General features: G+C 34.2%; 6 protein-coding genes across 10 annotated transcripts; 3 read left to right on the forward strand and 3 right to left on the reverse strand.

Moving 5' to 3' along the window:
- Positions 1–9: 9 nt before the first annotated feature.
- LOC140956926 (large ribosomal subunit protein bL17c-like) lies at positions 10–2,079 on the reverse strand. Its single transcript, XM_073413878.1, has 2 exons — positions 1,776–2,079; positions 10–547 (listed from the first exon to the last, which is right to left on the reverse strand). Exons 1-2 carry the CDS (start codon positions 1,972–1,974, stop codon positions 138–140), a joined length of 609 nt encoding a protein of 202 aa, XP_073269979.1. The 5' UTR covers positions 1,975–2,079; the 3' UTR covers positions 10–137.
- Positions 2,080–2,658: 579 nt separating this feature from the next.
- LOC140956925 (bifunctional bis(5'-adenosyl)-triphosphatase/adenylylsulfatase FHIT) lies at positions 2,659–5,479 on the forward strand. Of its 3 annotated transcripts, none has more exons than XM_073413875.1 (5): positions 2,659–2,930; positions 3,025–3,135; positions 4,036–4,182; positions 4,896–4,994; positions 5,067–5,479. In XM_073413875.1, exons 1-5 carry the CDS (start codon positions 2,751–2,753, stop codon positions 5,181–5,183), a joined length of 654 nt encoding a protein of 217 aa, XP_073269976.1. In that variant the 5' UTR covers positions 2,659–2,750; the 3' UTR covers positions 5,184–5,479. The 3 variants fall into 3 exon arrangements, with proteins under 3 accessions (XP_073269976.1, XP_073269978.1, XP_073269977.1); XM_073413877.1 differs by having other exon boundaries at positions 5,079–5,479; XM_073413876.1 differs by having other exon boundaries at positions 2,661–2,924.
- Positions 5,480–6,230: 751 nt separating this feature from the next.
- Positions 6,231–8,308, reverse strand: LOC140956557 (calcium uniporter protein 5, mitochondrial-like). Its single transcript, XM_073413339.1, has 2 exons — positions 7,653–8,308; positions 6,231–6,926 (listed from the first exon to the last, which is right to left on the reverse strand). Exons 1-2 carry the CDS (start codon positions 8,079–8,081, stop codon positions 6,441–6,443), a joined length of 915 nt encoding a protein of 304 aa, XP_073269440.1. The 5' UTR covers positions 8,082–8,308; the 3' UTR covers positions 6,231–6,440.
- A 3,915-nt stretch (positions 8,309–12,223) lies between these two features.
- On the forward strand, positions 12,224–12,733 carry LOC140957181 (agamous-like MADS-box protein AGL62). Its single transcript, XM_073414317.1, has one exon. It carries the CDS (start codon positions 12,224–12,226, stop codon positions 12,731–12,733), a length of 510 nt encoding a protein of 169 aa, XP_073270418.1.
- A 987-nt stretch (positions 12,734–13,720) lies between these two features.
- On the reverse strand, positions 13,721–17,497 carry LOC140956464 (uncharacterized). 3 transcript variants are annotated; one of them, XM_073413202.1, is made up of 9 exons: positions 17,303–17,497; positions 16,876–17,004; positions 15,926–16,014; positions 15,685–15,820; positions 15,129–15,203; positions 14,741–14,862; positions 14,577–14,652; positions 14,367–14,426; positions 13,721–13,934 (listed from the first exon to the last, which is right to left on the reverse strand). In XM_073413202.1, the coding sequence occupies exons 2-9, from the start codon at positions 16,987–16,989 to the stop codon at positions 13,797–13,799; spliced, it is 810 nt and encodes a 269-aa protein (XP_073269303.1). In that variant the 5' UTR covers positions 16,990–17,004; positions 17,303–17,497; the 3' UTR covers positions 13,721–13,796. The 3 variants fall into 3 exon arrangements, with proteins under 3 accessions (XP_073269303.1, XP_073269302.1, XP_073269304.1); XM_073413201.1 differs by lacking the exon at positions 17,303–17,497 and adding an exon at positions 17,200–17,224; XM_073413203.1 differs by lacking the exons at positions 15,129–15,203; positions 17,303–17,497 and adding an exon at positions 17,200–17,278.
- A 3,747-nt stretch (positions 17,498–21,244) lies between these two features.
- On the forward strand, positions 21,245–24,946 carry LOC140957358 (ubiquitin carboxyl-terminal hydrolase 2-like). The gene is made up of 6 exons (XM_073414580.1): positions 21,245–21,389; positions 21,629–21,672; positions 22,610–22,656; positions 23,703–23,749; positions 23,846–23,948; positions 24,033–24,946. The coding sequence occupies exons 2-6, from the start codon at positions 21,642–21,644 to the stop codon at positions 24,804–24,806; spliced, it is 1,002 nt and encodes a 333-aa protein (XP_073270681.1). The 5' UTR covers positions 21,245–21,389; positions 21,629–21,641; the 3' UTR covers positions 24,807–24,946.
- The last annotated feature ends 359 nt before the right edge of the window (positions 24,947–25,305 follow it).

Consider the following 25,305-nt stretch of genomic DNA (forward strand, 5'->3'; position numbering starts at 1 on the left):
CGTTCAAGAAATGAAAAACCTATCGCTTGATTGATTCAAATTTCACATACAAAGCCAAGGAAAGCACAATTAAGTGAATCTTTCACATTTACAAAATTTTCAAGAATCGTTAAAACAGACAAACTCCCTCGGATCAATCAGACAAGCTCAATATAGGCCATAGGTGCATTGTCCCCCCGTCTGGGTAAAGTTCGGATTATCCTTGTATAACCTCCCTCTCTTTCATTGTATCTGTCTGGAACCTCCGCAAACAAAGCATGAACAATTTGTTTTTCGTAGATGAAGCCAAGGGCTTGCCTTCTCTTGTGTAGAGAACCGTCCTTTGCCAGAGTGATCATTTTGTCGACATATTTTCTCACTGCACTAGCCCTGGCTCTTGTTGTTTTTATACGGCCATGTTTCAGAAGTTGAGTTGTCAAGCCTCGTAAAAGAGCACGACGCTGGTCAGGTGGCCGGTTAAGTTTTGGCACCCTCCTCCCATGTCTCATGGCGGAAACTCGCCCACCATTGTCAACCACGGTGAAAGAATGGTCAAAATTTGTAGAATCTGCAGAAGACAACTCACATTACATGAAACAGGAGACAACTCACATCACATGAATTAGAACGCATAGAAAAATAAATGTCATTGTAGGATTTGGGCACCGTCAATAAGAAAGGTTATCTCAAGGTACAATTCTAGACAATAAATTGACATTATAGAATTTGGGCACCATTAACAAAGATCATTTAGATTTGACATCTATATTAAAAAACAAGCAAGAAGAATTGATGATGAAACATGAAGGATAATATGCCACCAGCTCACGAAATATGCCGCAGTTTAAGTCTATCTCAACACAGTATCTATTCTTCAATATTCCCAAGAACTAAAATCTCATCTAAATATTATCTGAACCACTTTCACCATAACGACGTAGATATAGAACAACAAGAAACGAGGACAAGCTCAAATACCGAGCCTTCTTCAAACAACTTGAAACAGAAGGCTCTCACAGCTTAGTGACAGGAAGTTAATGGCACAAATTGCAGTATATAAACCATCAGTTACCAAAACAAAGAATTGCCACTGAAAGCAGATTGCATGGCCATTCCCAAAGTCTAAATCCCAGAACAATTGATATTACACTCAACAATCACTTTACCACACTAACAAGCGCATAGGAGACGAACCTTTCTCATGTTTTTTCACAAGTGATGCTTCTAAATATGATATCCGAATTTATGAAATAAATACATGGGAAGACTATGGAAAAGAACAAGTCAAAATAGCATTGATCCAACCTACCTTGCGAATGATATATACTATAAAAGATTCCCGATGTATCCTATGTACTTCTAACCTCAACAGGAAGAAAGGGCGAAGAGATTTCATCCACTTAGTTGCACAATACACTTGAATCAATAGCATATATCAGCACAACTCTGCCCATTCGTCGTTTGTGATGGTATGAATATGTATGAAACTAAAAACGACAATCATTGGTAAATTTTTCATCCAATCCCTTGTCTTACCACGACTGAATATCAAGAATTGCAAATACTGGACAAACAATTTCAATGAGAAAGAACAAAGAGATTCAAAATATCTCTAGTTCAATTAAAAATCACAAAGTAAAAGGTAGCAGCAGAGACAACCAAGAACAGGCATAAAACCCACATCATCTTCTATCCAGGTACGAATAACAATCCGGAAATATTCTCGACGGCCTGATGACATTAACTCGCAAAGCACACAAGCATAAAAAAAATACGAAAGAATGTAAATGCGGTACCTTGGGAAGAGAGAAGGGGGTGCAAAGGGGCGAGACCCACAAAAGCGTTGAGAGGTCTCGGGGCGGGTCTGGGCTTGGATAGCCTGAGGCGAGATTGGGTGGACCCGTTTGGAAAGCAGACGGAAGGACCCGGAGAAGAGGCGTGAACAGAAGGGATTGCAGCCCGAAGTGAACAGAGATTCCAGGTACAAGACGCCATTTTTGGGTATTTCTTTGTTTCTTCTTCCCCGCTATAGCGCTTCGCGAGCTTCGTTTCGTTGAGATATGCAAACTGAGCACTTGCTCCGTCAGTAAATGGATAATTTCCTTTCGGTCCTTATATTTCATTAATATTCTTTTACATACCCCGTTACTGTGGGATTGTTAGTAATTATTATATTATTAAGATTGATAAATTAATAATTTTTAATAATATTCCAATTTTATATTGTTTAATTTTAAATAAAAAACTTACCATTTTAAAATAATTAATTAGATCATCAAAGTTATTTCAAATATAAAAGTATTAGTAGAAACTATTTTAGTAAAATATTGAAAAAATAGTACAAATCGTATCATGTTGAATGATTGTTATTAGATTTTTAGAAATAAAACTGTATCTCAAAATATTTATATATAGACAAAAATTTACGTGAGACGGTTTCACATGTCGTATTTTATGAGACAGATCTTTTATTTGGGTCATCCATGAAAAAGTATTACTTTTTATGCTAAGAATATTACTTTTTATTGTGAATATCAGTAGAGTTGAATCATCTCAGAGATAAAAATTCGTGATACCGTGTCACAAAAGACATACTCTTGATTTATTATATACAATCAAATTTTAAGAAATTTGGAATATTTTGTGTGAATACGGAATTAAAAGAAGTTAATTCACGACTTTACGATTGGTTGCTTTTCTGGACACGACTTTACCTCACACAGTTCAGAAGAAACTGCAGCAGAGGCGTCGCCGTTGGGCCACCAACTCTGATGTTAAAGCCGTTGCCTTTGTTCTCTTCCCTTAAATTTGTCGCACCATTTCTACATTTACAACAGCCCCCCACACCCCCGAGGTTTCTCCTTCATTCTCCAGCTGCGACTCTCACCAGGGTTCCCTCTAATTTCGCCAGAGCTTCCTCTTCCTTCATGCAACCGCCTACTGAGGCAAGTGTTGAACTTTGACTTCTATTTTCTTTAAGTATTCCTTACGATTGTGTGTGATTGTTGTCTTGTTGATCTTACTCTCGAAAATTTTGATGCCCAGATGGATTCTGAGAGTTACATGTTTGGCACATACAAAATCGACCCACGGGAAGTGTTCTACTCAACTCAACTTTCATATGCTTTGGTCAATCTCCGCCCTCTCGTTCCTGGTATGCAAGATTCACCTTTTATATTTGCGATGCCCAGATTATATTATTATTCTTTAGTAACCTGTCGAAGTAAAAACGAAAAATCGAATTTTAAGTGCAAGTTTAGTCTACCAGATCACATTTAGAAATTCATGATACCTGCGAGTAGTCGCGATCTTTTATAGTATCTCTTGTTTTATTTGCTTTTGGTGTAGCTGATACTTTGGCATCATGTCTCTGCTCTTATATTTATGAAAAGAAGAATAATTCCCTTCGAGTCGGGGGCAAAGAGCTTGAATTCTATCATGTTCTTAAACGTTCTGTGTTTAGAATCATCATGAGCTAAATTCATAGGCGTCGATGGTGAAAAAATGAAAAACATAAACTGTTATATGGTCTGGAGTCTGGACTGTAGCATCATTGACATTTGCATTGAATATTTTATTCCATGTGGGATTGATGATTTCCGTTTTCTGTTTCTTGGCATTGCAGGTCATATCCTCCCCACTTTCCATATCTGAATAATTTTTAGTGGTAGAGTTGAGTTTGTACTGCCGTACACATATTTAGAGGGTAGAAACATGTAGAATAAATTGATCTGATGAGACGGTGAAGTGTTGCTTTGTTACTTCGCCATTTGTCTTCTTGAATCAACAGCAAGTCATGATTAGTTCTTGAAACAAACTTAGTTCAAGGGGTTGCTGCTAGCTTAGAAAGTTTGTGGTTTATCAAATATGCCTCCACATCAGAGCACAGTCATGTTTAAATTCACCATCTAATTTTCTCTCAGCTCCCTCTAGATTTCTTGAACTCTGCATTTTATAGCGAACCATGTAGCCCTTTAAAATATAATTAGATGATGTTATACAATATAACCACTTCAGGGTTGTGTTTCCTTATTTTGGTTGACTTAACACAACATACACGTGCTTGTCTGCCCGAGGCGTGAAGTCAAACGCTTTCTTGATCTTAGTGCTGATGAGACCAGTGATATATGGCTCACAGCACAGAAGGTGGGGAGCCAACTTGAGTCCTACCACAATGCATCTTCACTTACATTTGCAATCCAAGTAAGATCGCAAATTATTTTATTGAGAGCAGTCATTTGTTCTTTTTCAAATCTTCATGTTTCTTCATCTGTTACGTATTAGCTGAATTGGGTAATTTTCTGATAAACCATCTAGTCATATTCCTTCGAACTCTGACATTATCTAGTGAAATAATCCAATTCATGGTACTTCATGAGTTATCGCGGCACCTACATGACCGGATCTGCAAAAGGTTACCGATATCATAGGAACTATATGTTGTTTGATTCATCTTTGGTTGCGAGATCTGAGATGACCCTGTTGACATTTTGAGGGCATGTAAAGCGAACACCACCACATCTTATTGCCACTCCTGCAATTTTATTTACAAGAACTAAATTATTTCAACATTGTTCCCCTTTTCCCTTGTTCAGCAAGGTGATATCTTATCTGAAATTTCCTTGAACCTCAACATCTCTGCCCCCAACCTTCATGACAAATGGGGGGAGAAACACTCATATGCACACGAGAATCAATTCCTAGAAGAAAGAAAGCCACATCTATGTGCATTATGAGATTTGACGTTGATACGTTGATATATTTTTGGGTGAAATCGACAATATTTTAGGGCTATTTTAGACGTATGTTGTGATTTCATTACTTGTGATGAACCTGAAATTTACGAAAGATTCCTTCTTCTAGTGGCTGTCTCTGTTCTTTGACTATTACTCTCTCAACTTTTATCGACACCTTAGGATGGACCTCAGGCTGGACAGACTGTTCCACACGTTCATATTCATGTACTTCCCCGCAAAAGTGGCGATTTTGAAAAAAACGATGAGATCTACGATGCTGTGAGAACAACAATTGCTTATATTTTATTAATTATAACTGTATTTTGTTTCTTGCTGCTAATCATTGCACAGATTGATTTGAAGGAGAAGGAACTGAAGCAGAAGCTTGATCTTGACAAAGAGAGGAAAGACAGAAGCATAGCAGAAATGACTGACGAGGCAGACGAATACAGAAAGCTTTTTCTTTGAGAATCTTTATTGTGAGTTTATGGAAATTCCAAGGATTTGAGTATTTTATGATCGAATCTTTTGCGAGTTCGAAGGTGGATTTTTTTGGTTTTATAGCCAGATAAGGGTCACACTTTTGAAACTATGTCTATATCAGAAATTATTTTGATGTTTATGTGTGGATTGTTAGATTCCTTCTACTAATGGAATTTTTTATAGAGTGTGACACACTGTTAAATGGTTTCTTTTGCATTTCTTGACGTGCTATTGATGTATACTCAGAGAGACATAGCCTACACATTATAATAGTTCGTATATGTGTTGTGAAATCGTCCCAATTCATTCCTAGGAGTAGAACCAGGGAGTCATTAATAGTCCCAATCCATGATGGACGACATATGTGTTGTGAAATAGTCCCAATTGCATTTCTTGATGTGCTATTGATTGATATATGCTCAGACACACATTCTGATGTGTGTTTCGATGATCAAAATGGACGACTTTTTCCCAGAATAAATCGGACAGACCTGCAGCGACAGAAGTACAAATCACTACATTGACGACATACGTGTAGCGACTTAAGCACAAATCACTAAGCTGCCGGATTGAATTAGTGCATGAACTTTATCAGTAGATTACGTAGAACCACAAGAAGCTTGCGAAGAGAAAAAAGTAAGAATGAGGGATGAGTTGATATGTCCGGTGTGACTGAGAAGCCATATGAAACACAAAGCATGTGAAAAATCTCTCTTCCGGAAAAAAATAAAATAATAAGAAGTTGCCTAGCCTAAGTAGGTGATTTTTTCCTTGATCGGTCCGACATTCGACGCACTCAGGTCGTGTTCATGAGCTTTGCGCACAAGTCAAGTCTTTTCCGGTGCAAATCGTGCACATATCTTGATCAATCATTTTTACACTTTCATAAATTGTAACTCAACATAAGCTCATTTATACCGCTTTTATTTTTCTAGGTGGGACAAACTCATCATTCTCCAATTTTATTTATTTTTTTATGTGGGACAAACTCATCATTCCTCAATTTTCATTCACACAAATGGAAAGTCCGTTAACACACACAACTCAATTATGATTATATATATGCAATCCAACACCAAGTACTAGCAGAATGCAGAGTAACAAATTTTTACTTCGTTACCGAACTCAGCTGAGGCATCCAACAAGAATTTTGGCGCACATCTTTGTAAAATGAGGAGCTTTTAGTTTGTATAAGGTTAAAAATATGCCTATAAATCAATAAAACGGGTAGATTCTGTGATATCAGTGACCGTGTAAAAGGTCCTCCGGTTCCACTTCCACCCCTGTTCGCCTTTTGATGGATGCACGTGAATCGACTGGCATTTTGCATTTATTCTGCAACTCCAAAAACCTCTGAATATCAAATTTATGCTTCTTTATGAGCTTCCTCTGCCTTGAAAGGAAGAGTCTTTTCAGTATATCTTGGTAACTCGGATCTCTTGAAGTTATCAGAAAATAAGTATAGCCTATTATAATTCCGGTGGTGGTAGTGAAAAATGCAATTGGTTCCATCACATCCCAAGAAAATTCCCAGAATGTTAGTCGAAAGAAAAACCCGACCTGCACCACAGCAAGCCCCAATCCACTCCACAAAATGCGGCGTACTTGCTTGTCTGCTAGCATGTCGATTTCTTCCTTCTTCTCCTGCAGCTTCTTGAGCTCATCCTTACATGGGTCGTCCTCGGGTAAAAGAGCAAGAGGAACTGCCCTCCGAACCAGATCTACCACCTGGAGAGAGACGCATTGAAAGAAAAATGATGCTGCACTTTCAGTATTCGAAACCCACCAGCAAGCCTACATAAAACACTTCGCTATGCAGCTGCATCGATATTTTTAATTATGGACACGCACATTCGTAACACTCGTTGATTAAGAATCACAATGTTTTTCACTAAAAAGTGTACTTTCTAAGATCCGCATTACCAAAAAACCATCCAATTTGGTTCTTCTGTCATTCAAACAGAGAACGGCCTTCTAACATTAAAAAGTGTAAGATGAATTTTTTTATTTCATCCTGACATGATTGTTCACCATTGATCAAACAAACAATCAAATAAATTCTTGGTAATATCAATCAAGAACTCAAACATCAAACAGTCCCTTTATCATCTTACATCAGAAGCGGAAGCTCAACTATCCTATCCTCAATAAGATGGAACATATTGTGTTAACTCGATGATTAACTTAAATAAACTTGAGGCATCTGCAGCTCAAAATCATATCACAAAACAATTATAACACGGTTTTTTTGTTAAGATTTCGTCGGAGATCAAATCATTCTCCCCCAGTTTCTTTAACCCACATTCAACTGTAGAAATCCCGAAGTCCAAATCAAGATCAACCTCACAAAACCCGATAACCCTTTATAGATTATTCCCTATCATTGAATTCAGCGCCCCATCGGATTCACATAAAAGTGTACATAGAAATAAATAAAGAATGCGAATCTAATACCTTATCTGGATGAAGATAAACTTTGTCCCGGAACAGCAAAACGACACCGGCCTCGTCCAAAACCCGAGCAAACGCAGCGGCTTCATCCGCCGACTTGGCGACACCCAAGCTCTCACAGGCTCGCAACAGCTCTGTGTAGGTGATCACCTCCTTGTTCTTCAAACCAAGCTTCTCCTTCAACGACTCCACATTCACCAGCCTCATCAGCCTCTTCGCCTCTGCATAAGTCATCGTAGTTTCACCACCATAATTGTCATCATTTACACTGCCGCCGCCGCTCACGGCGGAGCTACAAAATCGGTAAAACGACGAACCCGTTAACTTGGTGTGATGATTGCTGAAATGGGAAACGGGTCTGAGCCTGGAGGCCCGTATGGCTGAATCAAATGCCCATTTCAGTAGATTTGAGCAGGTAGTTGTTCTCCACATATTGAAATTCACTTTACTGTTTTTCAAGATTTGGTAGTGTTTGGGTAGTCGGTGCTTAATTATCTGTTAATCTTTCATTAAAAAATTGCTAAAATGAAAAGTGGGTACTCGCTAGATTCTGAAGTAGGCCATTGATGAATCGTTGAAAGGACAACAAATCAAGGAAGAAAAAGGTTAGATCTTGTGGGAATCGAAATCGAAGACACGAAAAAAGTCTAAAAGTTCAGCGAGAAAAAAAAAAGTTAAGATTTTTGTCAAGTGTATAACATGTACATGATATGTTTTGTGCAAATGTGGATTGAATCTTGATATAAAACGTAGCTTTGTGTAAAAAATAAATCTTTTATGTAAACTAAAGATGTTGGAGGTATTTTTTCTTTTTTCCAAAGTCAATAGTTAAGTTTCTATTTTGATATGTTTTGTTCCTCAAGAGATAATTAGTAATTAATGATATTAATAAAAATACGATTTCTTATATCTATATTCATGATATTGGTTTGATCTATATTTTATAAAATAATATTTTTGACATAAAATGTCATATTTTTTCATGAGTCTGGTTGAATAAAAGATTTGTCTCGCAAAATTGATTTGTGAAACGATCTCGTATGAGTTTTTGTGTATGGAAAATAAGTCTTATTGTGGATTTTTTTAAATTTTTTATTTTTTGAAATTATAGTTTTGCTTCCTAATTTCATTCAACCAACAAGACGCAAATAATAAAAGTTTGGTTATTGCAAAGAAAAATTGGGAACAAAAAGTTGTCCTGTAACATATTTTTAGTACGAATCACGTTTTGTCGCCAATCAAATTCCTTAGAATCTGAGTATGTTTAGTTATGTCCATGAGATTTCATAAGATTGTGTATATAAATAATATTGTGATTATTAAAATATATATAAAATAATGATTATTAAAAAATAATGATTATTAAAAAATATATAAAATAATATTAAATAATAATAATATGATTGATTTGATTGATTAAATTTGTGATAAAATGATAAATTATATTTTTATTATTTTTAATAATCAAATAAATATAAATATATTAAGATGTACGAATGGATTGATTTGAAATAAATAACTAATAATTTAATCGATGTATGATAAATAATTAATAAATAAATTTGCAACCAAACATTACTAAGAAAACTAAATTACTATTTGGATGGAGTAATTTGAGTATTTTTATGTTTCATAAAACTGTTAGAAATAGATCAGATCTTACCTAGACCTGAATTAGAACCAGCCCATGGTCAACGAGTTTGATCAGGAATCATGGCTGAACTGATTGACTTTGAAATTAATTGTCACGTTGTGCAATGGTCGATTTCTAAAGTATAAGTGATCCTACAACGCCTAAAAGTAAAACATCATTATCAAACACATCATCATCAAAGTCAATAAAGTATAAGCGATCCTACGACACCTAAAAGAAAAAATCGAGCGGTGCTTTGCCCAGCATTCGATGTCTTCACCAAACATTTTGAAAATGTGACGCTTCCTTTCGGTGATTTGCAAACCAAATGGAAATATTGTTAAAAAAAATGTGCAAATTTCAATAAGGAGATGGTTATGGAACTTTAACGCGGCACGTTGAGAAATATCATCCGGTGGAAATTGATATTAATCGTTCTCAAACTCAAATTCCGACATTATCTTTTCAATTGAGTAACAATTCTAAACTTTTTAAAATTTTTCGAATTAAATTTAGAGAAAAAACAACTAAATTTCGTGCGGTTGAACATCTTTCTTTAAGTTTTAATGGTAAATTATCTTTTGAAAATTTATTTTTTTTAAGTGTAAATCTTTCTATTAGACGTATCACTTAAAATACCAAATGCACACTTAAAAAAATTAGTCATGGAGCAAAAAAAAGAATTTGATAATTAAAATAACAAAGTTTCTTTGTGTTTAGATATTTGGAATGATCATTGACCAAGTTGTTNCACATAAAGTCCTGAAGTAAGGCGTGTGCATGCCTGTGATTGCGGAGGCCAAATAGTAGCGAAAATTGGAGCTCGAGATTTGTGATGATTTTTTTTTATAATATCACATTTCTAATTGTGGTTTGATTCATTGGATACTTTTGAAGATATATGTATTTTTATTGAGATAAATGTTTCTTTATTTTAGGAAATATTTGATAGAATTTTTATAAGTGCAAACCCTATGTTATTAATTTATATATTTGTATTCTTTAAACTTGTTATTAACAAATAATATTTTTTAAAAAAATTAAAAATCAAAGGTTGACCCGGACCAGGGCCCAGACCCAGACCCACGGTTACCAGGAAACAGACCCAGACCCGAACCGTCGAGTTCACAACCCGGACCGTAACTGGCCATGGGCGGGCTGGTTAACGATTGAGATTTTCCGACTCAAACCCGATGAGGTCCGACTAGGATCCAGATCAAATGTTGGAAGAAAAGAAGAATGTTGGCAGTTTTAAGGAGAAGAACGTTTAGAATCTTTGAACTCGAGTTCGAATATTTTTATCAGCAAGATCTGAAGCACACTTATTATTTCTAAAATATAAGTTGCTCACCTAGCACATGAACGATTGATAAATTGGTAAATCGATACATGAGTTATTATAAATAACTTAATTAGTACATGAACTATTTATAAATTAGTAAATTGGTATATGATCAAGTTGAAAAAGCAATTATACATTTAACCTAAATTGTTTTTAAGTCCCACTATCATTAATAAATTCAATCAAATGCGTACTTTTATTTTTAAGATGATTTTATTACTTTTTTAAAGAATATTTTATGACAAATAATTATTAACTCAAATATGCAATTTTTTTAATCATATTGATATTTACAACCTCGATGTATTGTTTTCGGATGACCGAAACAAATTTATTCATCATTTTAATTTTTCAAAATCTAATATTGATTTGTTGGAATTCAGAAAAGTGTAACATGATAGATATATATCAAGAATGTGTGAGATTTTTCATACGTAGTCATATGGGTGTTTCGCCCATCACACACCATCGAAAAGTCACAAAATTTCATTTAAATTTGATCCCAAGTACAAGTCGAAAAATCATAAAACTTACCAAAAATTCCTAAATCAAGTACGGAAAATTTTGGTTATTGGAGTTACGTAAATCGCGAATGAATGAAAATTTTCAAATGTTGTTGTATTGATGCTTTGACAGCCACGTGCCATCGACTTTTTCCAAAATAAATTTTTTTTATGATATTTTCATCTTAAACACTATCATAAATTCGAACAGAACAATGCATAATTTTAATTTTAAAAAACTAAAAAAGTGATTATTTTTCTTTAGTAGTCCATAAACAATACCTCCGAGCTCTAATGACAAATAATTATTTATTATATATTTATCAATATAATAAAAAAATTAATTGTATATTGAGTTGATACTTATTTATAAAACATAGTTTTAAAATAAATATATATTTTTAAAATTTAATAAATATAATAAATTAAATAATTTTAAAAATAAAAGATCGAATTTATCAATGATTATTTAACTTAAAAATAATTTATGTCAATGATAAAATTGATTTTTTTAGTTTTATTATAGATCAGTTTGTCTTAATTAAATAATTTTATTAGTTAATATATCAATATGTCAATTTATTGCATCACCTGCGCACGATAGCAGATGCCCCCGTTTTCGGTTTGCCTAAGCGCGTTTTCTTTGTTTCCAGCCTGGCTAAGAAGTTCGCAGGATTTCAATTCCGAATTATACTCGCATTTTTACCCACAACAGAATCCGCCTCTCAGATCTGTTTCCTTTTTTGCTCGCTTTCGATTTTGGCGATTGAATTTTGATTGTTTTCCTTGCTGTTCGTCGATTTCAAGGTATTTGGCATAAATTCATTCAAAGATTTGTTTTTTTTCTCTATGATTTTATCGGAGAATTACGTTTCTGATGTGTTTGTCACCGCAATTACTGTAGAATTTCCATAGATTTTAACGTATCACGCGATAATCGCATCTTTTTTGTTTAAAACGATTATGTATCAGATTTTTATCGAGAAACTAATATATATCATATTTTACTTGGGAAACTAATATACATCAGATTTCAATTGGGTTTTTGCATACTTGTATAAACATAAATCCTCTGTACAAAGACAACAGGTCGCATATGGAGAAGCTGAATGGGAGGAAGAAACTCACAATGGGTCGTCGCAAGATTGAGATAAAAAAAATACAGAAAAAAGCAAGCTTGCAAGTCACGTTCACCAAAAGACGAACAGGGCTATTCAAAAAGGCCAGTGAATTATGCATTCTGTGCGGTTCGGAACTCTCCATTATCGTACAATCTCCGGCGAAGAAGTTTTACGCATTCCACAGTCCATCTGCGGAATCCACGCGTCACAGATTCGATATGGGAGTTGGTTTTATTAGTAATTATACCAGTCATATAGATGATGCCAGAACTGAGTACGAGGAGGCGGTTAGAATGTTGGAAGAAAAGAAGAAGGAAGTGATTGGTACTGCCACGAATCTTGAAATCAAGGAGAGTGAATTCTGGTGGGATCAGCAAATTGAAGGGATGGATCTGCAAGAACTTGAGGGATATTTGGAAAGTTTAGAATCTTTGAGGAATAACGTTTCGTCCAGAATTGAAGAGATGGACCGTCATCTATATTAGAAAAGTGATCGTATAGTGTAAACAAAAGGGATTTTGACTGTATTTTTTCACCAGCATATTTTTTGTTTGAGGTTGATGAAATACTCTCTTTACAACTAAATTTTCTTGAATATGTTTCTTTTAGTTATGACCAATCAATAAACTCGTTCAATATATCTTGCACTCTGGTTCTCTCTCCGAAACAACCTTCTTTGGCCACACCTACTTTATTGCACCTTCCCAATTTCTTGTCAATAAATTATTGACCAACTCCCATAGTTTTGTACAGAAAAAATACATTTTTAATGTGTTAAACTAATAATAATCTACTTTACCTATTCAAGTCATTGACAAGATGATCAGTTACGTCCTTTTCTTTTTCAAAAGATGAATATATATAATTTTCTAAATAATACACAAATTTCTAATTTATTTGTAAATGAAAAAAATACTCATGTTATATTAATTTAAATTATTTTGTTACATGTTTTTTTTTAAAAATTCTATTAAATATGTTATACATTTCCAAATTTTAGATCATATACAAATTTATTCTAAGGTATTGGAATATGCAACCCATCGGATTATTCACGAATTAACTAAAAAAAATTTCTTAAATTTGTAGAACTGATTGGTCATTGCATAAAAGTTAAATTCAAATAACCTTGTATTGTTGGTTTTTTGGGATAATTATTTTTTGTAGTTAATTAATTTTTATATAAAACTATAAGTAATAATATTAATATTATTATTATTATCATTGTTTGGATAACGAGTGCTTTTTTAAAGAAATATAGATAATTTAATCATAATTATCACATTTTTATTACTATTAAAAATTAATCATAATTATTATGGTAGCTAAATGCAAGATGATTATTTAATGTTAAATTTTTTATTAAAAAATTATCTGGGTTGCAATGACAAATTAATGGTTGGGGTCGCCGCTTATATGTAGAGCTAAACTCGAGCTCGAAATATTTATTTTCCGAATTTTGAGCNTATATTGACGTAAAAACACTGTAAGCTGTGATTTTAATACAACTTATGCATGCTAAAGAAGTATATAACCCCATGAAGAATGTCATTTGCTGTGCCTGGCCTTGTTCAAGGTTTTTATCAAACCTCTCGCAATTTTCCAGAACCAAAACAAGTTCATCATTGCCAACACAGGAGGTACTACAAGCAAACTGTAAAATCCCACAGGAAACACTTTCTTGACCTGATAGAAACAGCAAAAACCAAAATAAGGCCAGTTATCTAAGGCAAGCGAATTTTACATTTCCACATGAACCTAGACTATGGAAAAGTTTGGTGCACGTGCATTTCAAGACTGCGATTGGATACGAACCAGAATCCAATATTTGACATGGAAACAAAGTCTACTTTGAACCCCAGGTATACATCTTATGACTGAGGGTGTGCAGAACTACTCATTTAGAAAGAGCAATGTCCAATTCACCACGATTTCTTGTATGAACTCACAGTTTTAACACATGATTGGCTATGATCCGAAAAAATAATCTGGGACCAAGTTTAACTGGGAGAGCACACTTAGGCCAGCAAAAAGTTTCAAGGTCCAAATTGATTCATAAAACTCCAAGCGGGAAAGCTATGCCTGTTACTACTGAGTACCAAATGTAAAGTCAATTACCTGATCGAAATGCATAAACATGTGGTAGAAAAAGTACATGAACGAGATAATCCTGGCAACCTGAAAATAAAAAATTATCCATGTTACGATAATTTATTTTGAATCCAACACCATCTGAGTAAGATGACGAGAAATTAAATTTGACAATTGTAGGAATATTTTTGCAAAGATGACAAATTAAATTTCAATAATTTGAAAGCTTATACATACCAACCACCCAAAGAACAAAGAAACACCATTGTAAGTGTAGAGTTTAGAATTCTTCAAGCCAGCAACATCAAGATACCTGAATATGAGTTGAAACTAAATTAATATCGAATCTCAAGAGACAAACTAAAGGAGGAGATTGCAAAAATAACATCTCCTAATCTTACCATCTCAGATTAACAAATGGAGTTGTGCTTTCAGTAAAGAGAACCATCAGTATATAGACTTGTGCTTGACCGCTCAAAAGAGATTGAATGATCGAGTACATAGAGAGTCCATGATGCACCACCTAGCCAAAAAAAAAAAAGCGCTTACATGAAAATCACTCCCCCTTGAACTATGTAATAGCAAACATTTTTCTTGTATTGAAATTTGCCTCGTCTAAAATGATATAATTAGGTGCAGCGATCTTGAAGCAACTTCCAAAAATTAAAGATGAAAGATAAATGTAGGCATGTTCTCACTCCCCGAGTAGATAACAAGGAAAGATAAATATTATGATAGGCATTGATGATAAAAATGCACAAGTGAATTTGGTGGGATTCCCGTACTTACATACTCCATTCCACCTAAAGTTGGAAAGTGGAAAACTATCATTGCCAAGTCTGATAGAAAGTAGCCGATGGAAACCTGAATCGTTAAAAAATAAAATAAAACTAAGAGGATGTGTCCACAAGAAATAGAAATAAGATCCACAAAACTTATAATCGCATACGAGGTTGCCCTATTGCAAATGGGAAAGAGGAGCATGTTGTCTCAATTGAGTCTGATAAACAGACAATTTCATTTGATTTTTTCAATTGAGCCATTTTTTAGACATTCACTTAAATGCTGCTGCAAAATCAATGTATAAGCATAACACCAGGGAGAAGATATTTTCCTCAAGGCAAGAGAACAGACTGCTATTACAACTATACACATAATTACAGCCTTAAGAAATATAAAAAAAAAAACGATCACTCTCGTGGCTAAACAAACTGACTGATATACAACGCACATTCCAAGCAATATAAAAATGATATTCAACAGCAAGAATAATCAAATAACTCTAATGAACCGATCATATATTGCGGTCTCAACTTTACACACAGTTGTTAACAATTAATATTACCCCCATTATAGTGTCAGATAGATTCGATGTTCTACTAATCATCAACTCGTCTTGTGTGTCAACAAAAAGATCCGAAACAACCAACAGATATAGAGAACCAGCAGCTACTACAATTGCGTGGAAAGTGGAGAATCCCCTGTATCATTAACAGTCGATCACAAACGAAATTCAGGTTACAACAATAAGCTTTGGAACAAATCTTAAATCGAAAAGAATCAATTAACATAGAAAGAATCATAACCTGTTGTTCCACTCTAGTTTCTGTTTACTGTCAAGTTTGGGATAGCCCTTTATGAATAAACTGCTGACTACACCTGTTAATTCATAGACCTTCAACACCAAAATTGGATATCTTCAAAAACGAAATAGAGATGAGCAAAATACCAATAGGCTTAAAGAGTACAGAAGATCATTTGCATCCAGTGTACAGAGAATGTTAAATCATGAAAAATTTGTTATTCCTCCAAGTAATCCTACATCCTGTTTCAGCACGGGGAAGCTTCTACTTTCCTCGAACTGAGGCAAACAAAGCTGCTTCAGGACAATAACATAAATTTATTTATTTTTCTATTATATTATCACAGCACACATTGGGATTTGGATAATAAGCTCAAATACAAAAAAAAATGATAGAAGCAATTATGTAATAAATAATGAGGTTGAGAAACTCTCCCACCAATTAATCAAGTCTCTGAATCTGGACTAACTTATTGTTTAATATTGGCATGGAAGAGCTATTTGGGAAATTACAATCGTTGAGTTGGCGTCGATTGAAAGCCACCTAGCACATTAGCTTCGAAAAGGAGGGAAATTTCGCGATATAACCTTGATTTCACGAGCGACTGTTTGAGAGGCTCTATAAAATAACATACTAGTCTTTTGAATTTGTACTCTCCTATAGGTGTTATGAGATAACATCTTAATACATGTACTCCCTTTGCTCAACTCTAGAAACAATCTCTGGGTAACCAGACAAGCAAAAGACCAGGACGAACTCTCCATCTGACAAACAAAAAAGCCCCCCTTAGTTTTCCCAGAATCAAATGGTTTCCTCTTTCAATCAATATCAATAAAACATACTGATATCTTAACAAAACACAATGCCCAGCAAAGAACCAAATGCAGATAAACCCAGCAAAAACAAAAATAACGCAAGAAACGAGACAAAAGGCAGGCCTCAAATTAACTTACAATTTTGCACATCAAAATCCCAACAAAAACAGATGACAGCCAGTGTAACTGCTTGGTTGGTGTAGCATGAACCGTGTTGCCAATCAACCCAACTTCAATCCCCAAAACCCACATCCCTTTTCCTTTTTCCTGCAAAGATACAGCTAAAGAACATAACAATTCCACGTACTTCACAATAAAAACAAACATAAACCTCTCAAACCTCTCCCCGCGCGAGAAGTATATACGCGTTACATCAAACGATGAAGATGAAGATGATCAAACGACGAACTGGACAATATTTTGTTATGAAATATCACTCCTAACAATAAGGGAGACGAAAACCATTTGTAGAGAAGGTCGGCCTCTCCGTATTATTAACAATCACAGAAATGGCATGACGCATATACCGAAAGAATTCAGGAAAAATCAAGAATTTATCACTTACCGGGAGTATCAGTAGAAAAGTTTGAACATTTAGGTGGCCTTTGATTGATCTTGTGGGAAGCCAGCAGATTAAAAGTCGGAACAATATATCGGAAAACTACTAGTAATAAGAGTACACTTTCTACAGCTGCATACAATAAATAAGGCTCCAAGTAACTACCTTTGCAAGTAACTGTTGCCACTAAAAACCTGCGCCCAATCATTTGCTAGCGGCCATTAATACCAATTTATTAACTGCGTTTATATGTTTTAGGTCAAAATTAATAATCTGATGAAAAATGTTTTAAGAATGAATCTTCACAAACTATATCCGAGAGAAGAATCGAAGCTGATGTTTGGATTGATATATAATTTAAAAGATTTTCAATATTATCAATTATAAATTTTGATAAGAGTAGTTCTTTCAAAATACGATTTCACGAATATTTATACGTGAGACGGATCACTCATATTCATATTTACAATAAAAATTAATATATTTGACATAAAAAATACTTTTTTTTGTTCATGACTCATATAGAATATATGTTTCACAAAATTGGTCCATGAGACCTTCTCACATGAGTTTTTGTGTATTGATAAAACGACAAACATTGTATAATATGATATGTTTGTTGAAATTAATTTTTTATTGATAATTTCAACAATTGTGTTATTAATCTTTGAAATTCTAGGTGATGGAATCCGAACAAAACCTCACATTTGAAATCTTCAGCCTTAATGCCAACAATTTCAGACCCCTTAGAGTTTTTGAATACTGATGGTTCTTTGCTGTGTAACATTTTGAAATTCCTTAAATCAGGTCGAGTCCTTCAAATTAATCATGTATATAGATCTGCAAACAAGGTGACTCATAGTCTAGCACAGTATGCTATTAATCATCCATCTCATAATTATTGGTCTGAGAGTTTGTACCCATCATGGATGATGGATGTAGCTAACTTTGATTTATGTAAATGATTATGTGGTTTATTTTTAATTTTTGGTTTCTTTTAAAAAAAAATTAAACACATTGAATAGACATACTTGAATTTAGCTATTTGTTATTGTTAATAATTAATAATTAATTGATTAAATGGATGATCGTTGGGGAGTACACTCATTTGATGCAACCGTCAACTGATTGAGGTTGACCATGATGACACTGATTAATAAGAGGAATAAAAAAATTGAGGGAAAATCTTTCTCGAAAAAAATTAATCAATTGATTATTTGTGAGTAAAGCAATACAATAAGTAATTTTGTGTGACGAATCTTCTATTTGGTTTACTTATAAAAATATTAATTTTAATGTCAAAAGTATTTACTATTGTATCCGTCTCACAAGAGACTTACTACTTTATCGAGTTTGCTCAAATTTAAATTTATAGTTTATTTCAATGTATATACACAAGGAGTGTATACGATAGAGAAAATCTACCTCTAATTAACATAATATCTCGATATAACTATTTTTTAAATGTCCATCTCACCAAAAAACTAAATCATAATTTTAATACAAAGCAGCATATTGTCTACGCAATAACTTTACAAATTATAACAAAATAGTTACGAATATTTTTCGATATAAAATGTTCCTAATCTAAATATTAACTTAAAATTATTCATAAAAAAACTAATTTTAGTATATATGTGCTTGCATGTGATCTATGGTATATTTTAATCAAAGTGTTGTCACATGTGATTTAATAAAGTGATTTTTTTGGTCGGGTTAAAGTTGTCTGCTCCTTTGTCGGAAACTAGACAGCCTAATTTCAATGAGTAAAATTAAGGACACTTGATGCTTATATAACACAAGATAATTTTGTCAACAAATTTTGATGGAGAAGTAGCTTATTAAAAGTATAAATCAATTCACGTAAAAAATAATATTTTTTTATGAGTGATCGATATAAAATATCGGTATCAAAAAATTGATCTATTAGACCGTCTCACATGAGTTTTTGTGATATAAAAATGTAACAAGGCATTTGTATGACGGGTAATTCATTAATGTATAAAGAATCGACTGGTTTTGATTATAAAGAATCAAATTGTAAAAAAGTTTCAATTGAATTGCTCCGATCATTTATTTTGAACCATTCAAAATGTATTATATATTAATGACAAAAACTTGCGTGAGACGGTCTCACGGATCGTATTTTGTGAGACGGATTTCTTATTTGGGTCATACATGAAAAATATTAATTTTTATGCTAAAAGTATTACTTTTTATTGTGAATATCGATAGAATTGACCCGTCTCACAGATAATGATGCGTGAGACCGTCTCACAAGATATCTATTCTATATTAATTAACATACTCGAAAATAGTGAATTATTTGGTCGACCAAATGTTGCTCCCATTATTTATACGGTAGTACGGCACTTGCTTACTCGTGATGAGTGAGCAGTTACACAACTATGGGCTTCGTTATTTGGGCTCTCTTCCATATCGGCCCCATATTTTATTAGTCCATTACATGGGATAAAACTAGCGGTGAGATCGGATCCGAATTCGTCCCGTAATCCTCATATCTAATTTTCGTCTCGATAAAAATTAAGATTTTTTTTCTTCTGATTTCGTAGCTGACAATACCAAGACCCGAATATTTGAGATCCGGAAAGTTCTGTTGGAAATTTGAATCAAATATTCGGGTCTTGGTATTCCGGAAAGTTCTGTTGGAAATTTGAATCAAATTTAGAGTTTGAATAAAAATTATGTCTCATAAATGTGGGAGTGTCTTTTGGCTCTCCACATTCTTGAGTTAGTTGTGACTCATTGTTTTGGAAATGTATTTTGACTTTCCACATTTTTGAGTTAATTGAAAACTTTTGACTCTTCGTATTCTTGAGTTAATGAGAAGATTAATTGAGTTAATCAATCTTGCATGATTCTTGGTGTGCATTTTGAGACTTTTAAATAGTGTGTTCCTTTTTTTATTTAAAATACATGAAAATCTTATCTCTTTCAAGCATTCTTTTGCATTTCAAATTGTTTTCTTTTCATTTGGCCTCCGTTAAATTTCGGTGATAAAATAAAGGTACGTTTTCAGTTCGTCGTAGTATTGTCTCGTGCTAAGTCACTGCAGGTTGTTCCATTGTATCCTGGAAAATAGACGTCCAAGACGATCTCCGAAGCACATACATGAGGAGACGAATCTGTTTTAAGGACATTGTACTTCGTACAGACCTCGATTTGGTTTACTTTAAGCTTTGCTCTACTGTGTTTTTTCACCATTTAGTTCACTGGTTTTTCCGAAAATTTACTTTACTTTATCGTTCGATATACTGTGCAACAAGTTCAAGATCCCGTCAGGTAGAAAAAAGATAACTTGAAAGTTAGAAGAGTGGTAACAATGTGTTCATTTCACTCTTCTAAGTTTAGGCGAACGAGAGAAATGGAAAGAAACTCACATTTATTTTATTTTGTATAATTTTATTTTAATTATAATATTTGTGTATGTGATTTTTTTTTTCCTGTTTGAATGAAATAATTAGCCATTTAATTTAAGCCTTAAAAGCATCATGTCAATTTTTATACAGGCTTCCTCTCAATAAATTTTTTATTTAAAATTACAAACTTTTAAACCAATGTGTTGATAATATTGTGATATTTTTTAAAAATAATCGAGCCGGATCAGGTCAACAATCTCGATGGGAAGATATTAGTTTCCCGATCTCTCTTTTGACAATAATAGGGGAGGAAAAAATCTCGAAAACTCTAGTAAAAAAAAATGTGGGTCATGATTTGAATGGATTTGAATGAAATGAGATTCGGGTTAGGTTGATCGAGTTTTTTTTTTCCCAGACCCTAATAAAACATTACTGGATTGTCATCTAAATCAAACACATTCGGCTAATCTGATTAAATAATTTTATATTTTTACAAAATAAAATCCACTAAAACAAATTCTTACATAAAAATAATTTCTAAAAACTTTTTAAATTCTTATATTTACCACAAATAAATAAATTTATAGATCGGTATTGTTTTTTGGTCAGGCTTCAGAAAACTCCGAACGGCGAAGTTGAGCTTAGGCTATCAAAACAGGCCAAAACGCGCCGTAAGTCGCCGCTATTCGCAGCCTCCAATATCGAAGTAGAAGGTACGTTGTATAATCTCTAATTTACTGACGGGCTCCGCAATTTTCGTTTCATTGGGATTGACAGTGCGTCTTGGCTTATTTTTGTGGAAATTGATTAGGTTTAATTTTTTTATTGCGTGTCGTGGTTTGTGTTCAACGCTTTCCGCGTCTAAATTTAGAGTTTATTGAGAATCTGAATAGTATAATGCATAAAAATTGCGCTTTTATAAAACTAAGCTGTAAATTTTGGAATTTTGCAGTTGCAGAAACATCATGTCTTGGTGCACTATTGAGTCGGATCCTGGTATGTTTTTCTTTGGTGTTCATATTATGTCCCTGTTTGTTGAAATGGAATGTCATGGCTTTTTTTTTTGAGGTGTCTGAATTTCACTATTTTTCCGCCTTCAAGATTCGATCTTTTACAGAAAAGATCGATTTTTTTGCATCTTTTATTGGAAAATTCGGAATTTTGACATGTCCTTGTTTGATTCAGTGTACAACGTCAGGAAGAACTCTAACACTGAACCCAATTGTGTTTTTTCTGAGCTCTCTTCTATAAAGCCATAATTTAGGTTGAAATACGAGTTTTGTCGGAGTGTTGAAAGGATGGTTGGAATAAAATTTGTACTCTTAAAGTTGTTTATTTTCATTACGCAGTTCATTCATAGTTGTTTTATGTTGGTTTTCCCATAAATTTTTTTGCTTAGTGATAAGGATTATTTCCTCTTCATATCCATGTATCTACTGCTGTAAAGGATAATGCATGGATTCCTCTTCATATCCATGTATCTACTGCAGTACTGCTGTAAAGGATAATGCATGGATTCTAATGTTTGGTTGTGTTCATTTGATCTTAAGTATTAAAACCATGTAGCCAAAGAGATTGTCTTGATATTTTGGGCCAAGTTTAGTAGCCTTGGTGTATAGACAAGGACCCACATGATCACAGTAGTGTCATCCAAAAGGTATACTTCCTTAGAAAGCTACAGAGGCAAGTAATTTTGACTTCTGAATCTCCAGTTTTAATAAAAGCAGTAAATCATTGCTCAGTAAACTGGAAAAAACAACTGTTATATTCCTTATTCAAGACTGAATTATGCTAAAGTTCTTTCTCCTGCATTTGTTTTGGCCTTTACCCATATTGACTCAGTTGGAACACTCTCTTGAGCTGCCATTCTGGGCTTAGAATATGAAACCCAAAATTCGCATTCCATTGTATTGAGTTTGCTTTCTTGCCACAGGAGTTTTCACCGAACTCATTCAGCAGATGCAAGTTAAAGGTGTTCAGGTATTGTTCCTGATGCATATTCATCTTGCGAGGTGCTCTGAAATTGAGATTGTATTTCTTAGATATGCTATTCAGCATCACACACAATAGGATTGCCTTTTGTTTGGTGAATCTTTTCGGTGAATTTTAGATGATCTGAACTCGAATACTCTGGTGTAAGTGAACAGTTGGAAATGGGAAGATTGGAATATATAAGTTTCTGTTTTCTTTCTTCTTCTTCTTCTTTTTTTTCCTTTTGGGTGGGGGGGGGGTGTGTTTTGCGGTTGGTTTTTAAAAGATTGAAATATAATCAGATTTTAAGAAAGAAAGATGATTGCTGCAGTAAGGTATCTTAGGGAACATATGAAATTTCCCGTGTCTTGCTGGAACATTTCACGCTGACTGCAGACATATTGGATGGGTTAAGCTGTCCGCCTTATCATCAGATTGGACTAGATGAATATAGGTGCTTCCAGACTATAAGCTAGATAAGCTCAAAGATACTGTTGAGTTGTTGGGTTCCTGGGAGATTCCCCTGGAGTTGGAAAAGAGTTAATATGTCACATCCTACTTTGTAGTGATCAGTTTTGTTTAATGGTTTTTATTAAATACCCAATCCAATTGTTTGTTCATGTATCCAAAAGAAAGATGTTATTTTACCCTCTAGGAAGTCTCTGTCCTCTGATGCTCAGAACCTAAGCTTCAGCTGCGAAAGCCATAATATTGAAGATTCTGGTATTTATTATTTAATTTTGATTCAATGTTAGAATTATCCTATGGAAAGTACTACTATTTTGGTGTTAACATAGGAGTAACACATAATTCAAAAGTTGAAGTCTGGAAAGTATATTGGAGTTATCTTGTGACAAGCATTTGTTTCTTTCCCATACTGGTGATAGAGAATTTTGTGGCTTGACATGACTGAAAAATTGTTGTTTGAATAACTAGTTTGGTTTAAGATTGAAGGAAAAATGGAACTCTGTTAGCTGGCTGACCCAGTTCTCTTGAATTATTTTATTTTCTTATTATGGTTTAGGTTCCTTACTTCCTTTGCTATTCTCAAGCAGGTTGAGGAGTTGTATTCACTTGATCTCGATTCTCTAAATAGTCTACGGTAAATCGATTAATCCAAGTCACTGTTTTAAAATCCTTTCTTCATATTCTTTCTTCTTTCATTTGTCAATTTTTTTTGAATCTTTATGTTTTTCAGGCCAATATATGGGCTCATATTCCTATTCAAATGGCGCCCTGGTGAAAAGGATGATCGTATGGTTATTAAGGACCCAAACCCAAACTTATTTTTTGCCAGCCAGGTTCATGTCCTTACCATTATTTTGGCAGATACGTTTAGTAGAATTCTAAGATAATGCGATATCACTTTTCTTTAATGATTATAGGTGATCAATAACGCTTGTGCTACACAAGCTATTCTGTCTATTCTGATGAACAGCCCTGACATTGATATCGGCCCAGAGCTGACCGCCCTGAAAGAATTCACAAAAAACTTTCCGCCTGAGCTTAAAGGTTTGGCTATCAATAATAGTGAAGCTATTCGTGTGGCACACAATAGTTTTGCGAGGCCTGAGCCCTTTGTACCTGACGAGCAGAAGTCTGCTGGTAAAGACGATGACGTCTATCACTTCATAAGTTACATACCTGTTGAAGGCATACTGTACGAGCTTGATGGACTGAAGGAGGGACCTATAAGCCTGGGACAGTGCCCCAATGGACAAGATTGTGTGGAATGGCTACAAATGGTGCAACCAGTGATTCAAGAACGTATAGAGAGATATTCAAAGAACGAGATAAGGTTTAATCTGCTTGCGATTATAAGGAACAGGAAAGAGATGTACACGGCTGAGCTCAAGGAACTCCAAAGGAAGAGGGAACGAATCCTCCAGCAGCTTGCAACCTCGCAGTCGGAAAGAATGATGGATGGCAGCAAAATGGAATCGCTAAATACAACACTTTCAGAAACAAATGCTGGGATCGAAGCTGCTACAGAGAAGATATTGATGGAGGAGGAAAAATTCAAGAAATGGAGAACTGAAAATATACGCCGTAAGCACAATTATATACCTTTCTTGTTCAACTTCTTGAAGATACTTGCTGAAAAGAAGCAGCTGAGACCCCTCATAGAGAAGGCCAAACAGAAAGCAACCAAATCCTAGAAGAGTGGGCTGCATTCATTGACCGTTTTGCTTGATGACAACCGTGAATGATTTTTAGTAACTGCGTATTTATCTGGATATGTACGTATCATATGGAATACAATATTTTTTATTAGTATTTGACAACGCTTCTCTCTCTCTCTCTCGTTATTCTCTTTCCTGGTTTAGTTGTGTCACTGGCCCATGACAAAGATATGATCGAGAACGAAACATTCCCTTTTAACTTATAGATTTAAAATGTGTTCAGAATTGTTTCAAGACAATATAGTTCAAGTTCAAGTTATCGATGAAAATGTTTTAGTGATAATAATAATTTAAATAATATAAAGTAAATGAATGTGAATTGAGCTTGAGCAACTCCATTCATGAGTTGAAATCGAAATATTGTCAGCCTTAATTTTGAATGATACAATAAAGATTTGAACCTAGGTAATATAGTATCATGTTAGAGCTCGGATAGACTTGTAAGTTGTGTAACCCTTTAAAGATAAGAGCTACA

Source organism: Primulina huaijiensis, chromosome 14 (assembly GCF_012295235.1).
Source record: "Primulina huaijiensis isolate GDHJ02 chromosome 14, ASM1229523v2, whole genome shotgun sequence".
Lineage (NCBI taxonomy): Eukaryota > Viridiplantae > Streptophyta > Magnoliopsida > Lamiales > Gesneriaceae > Primulina > Primulina huaijiensis.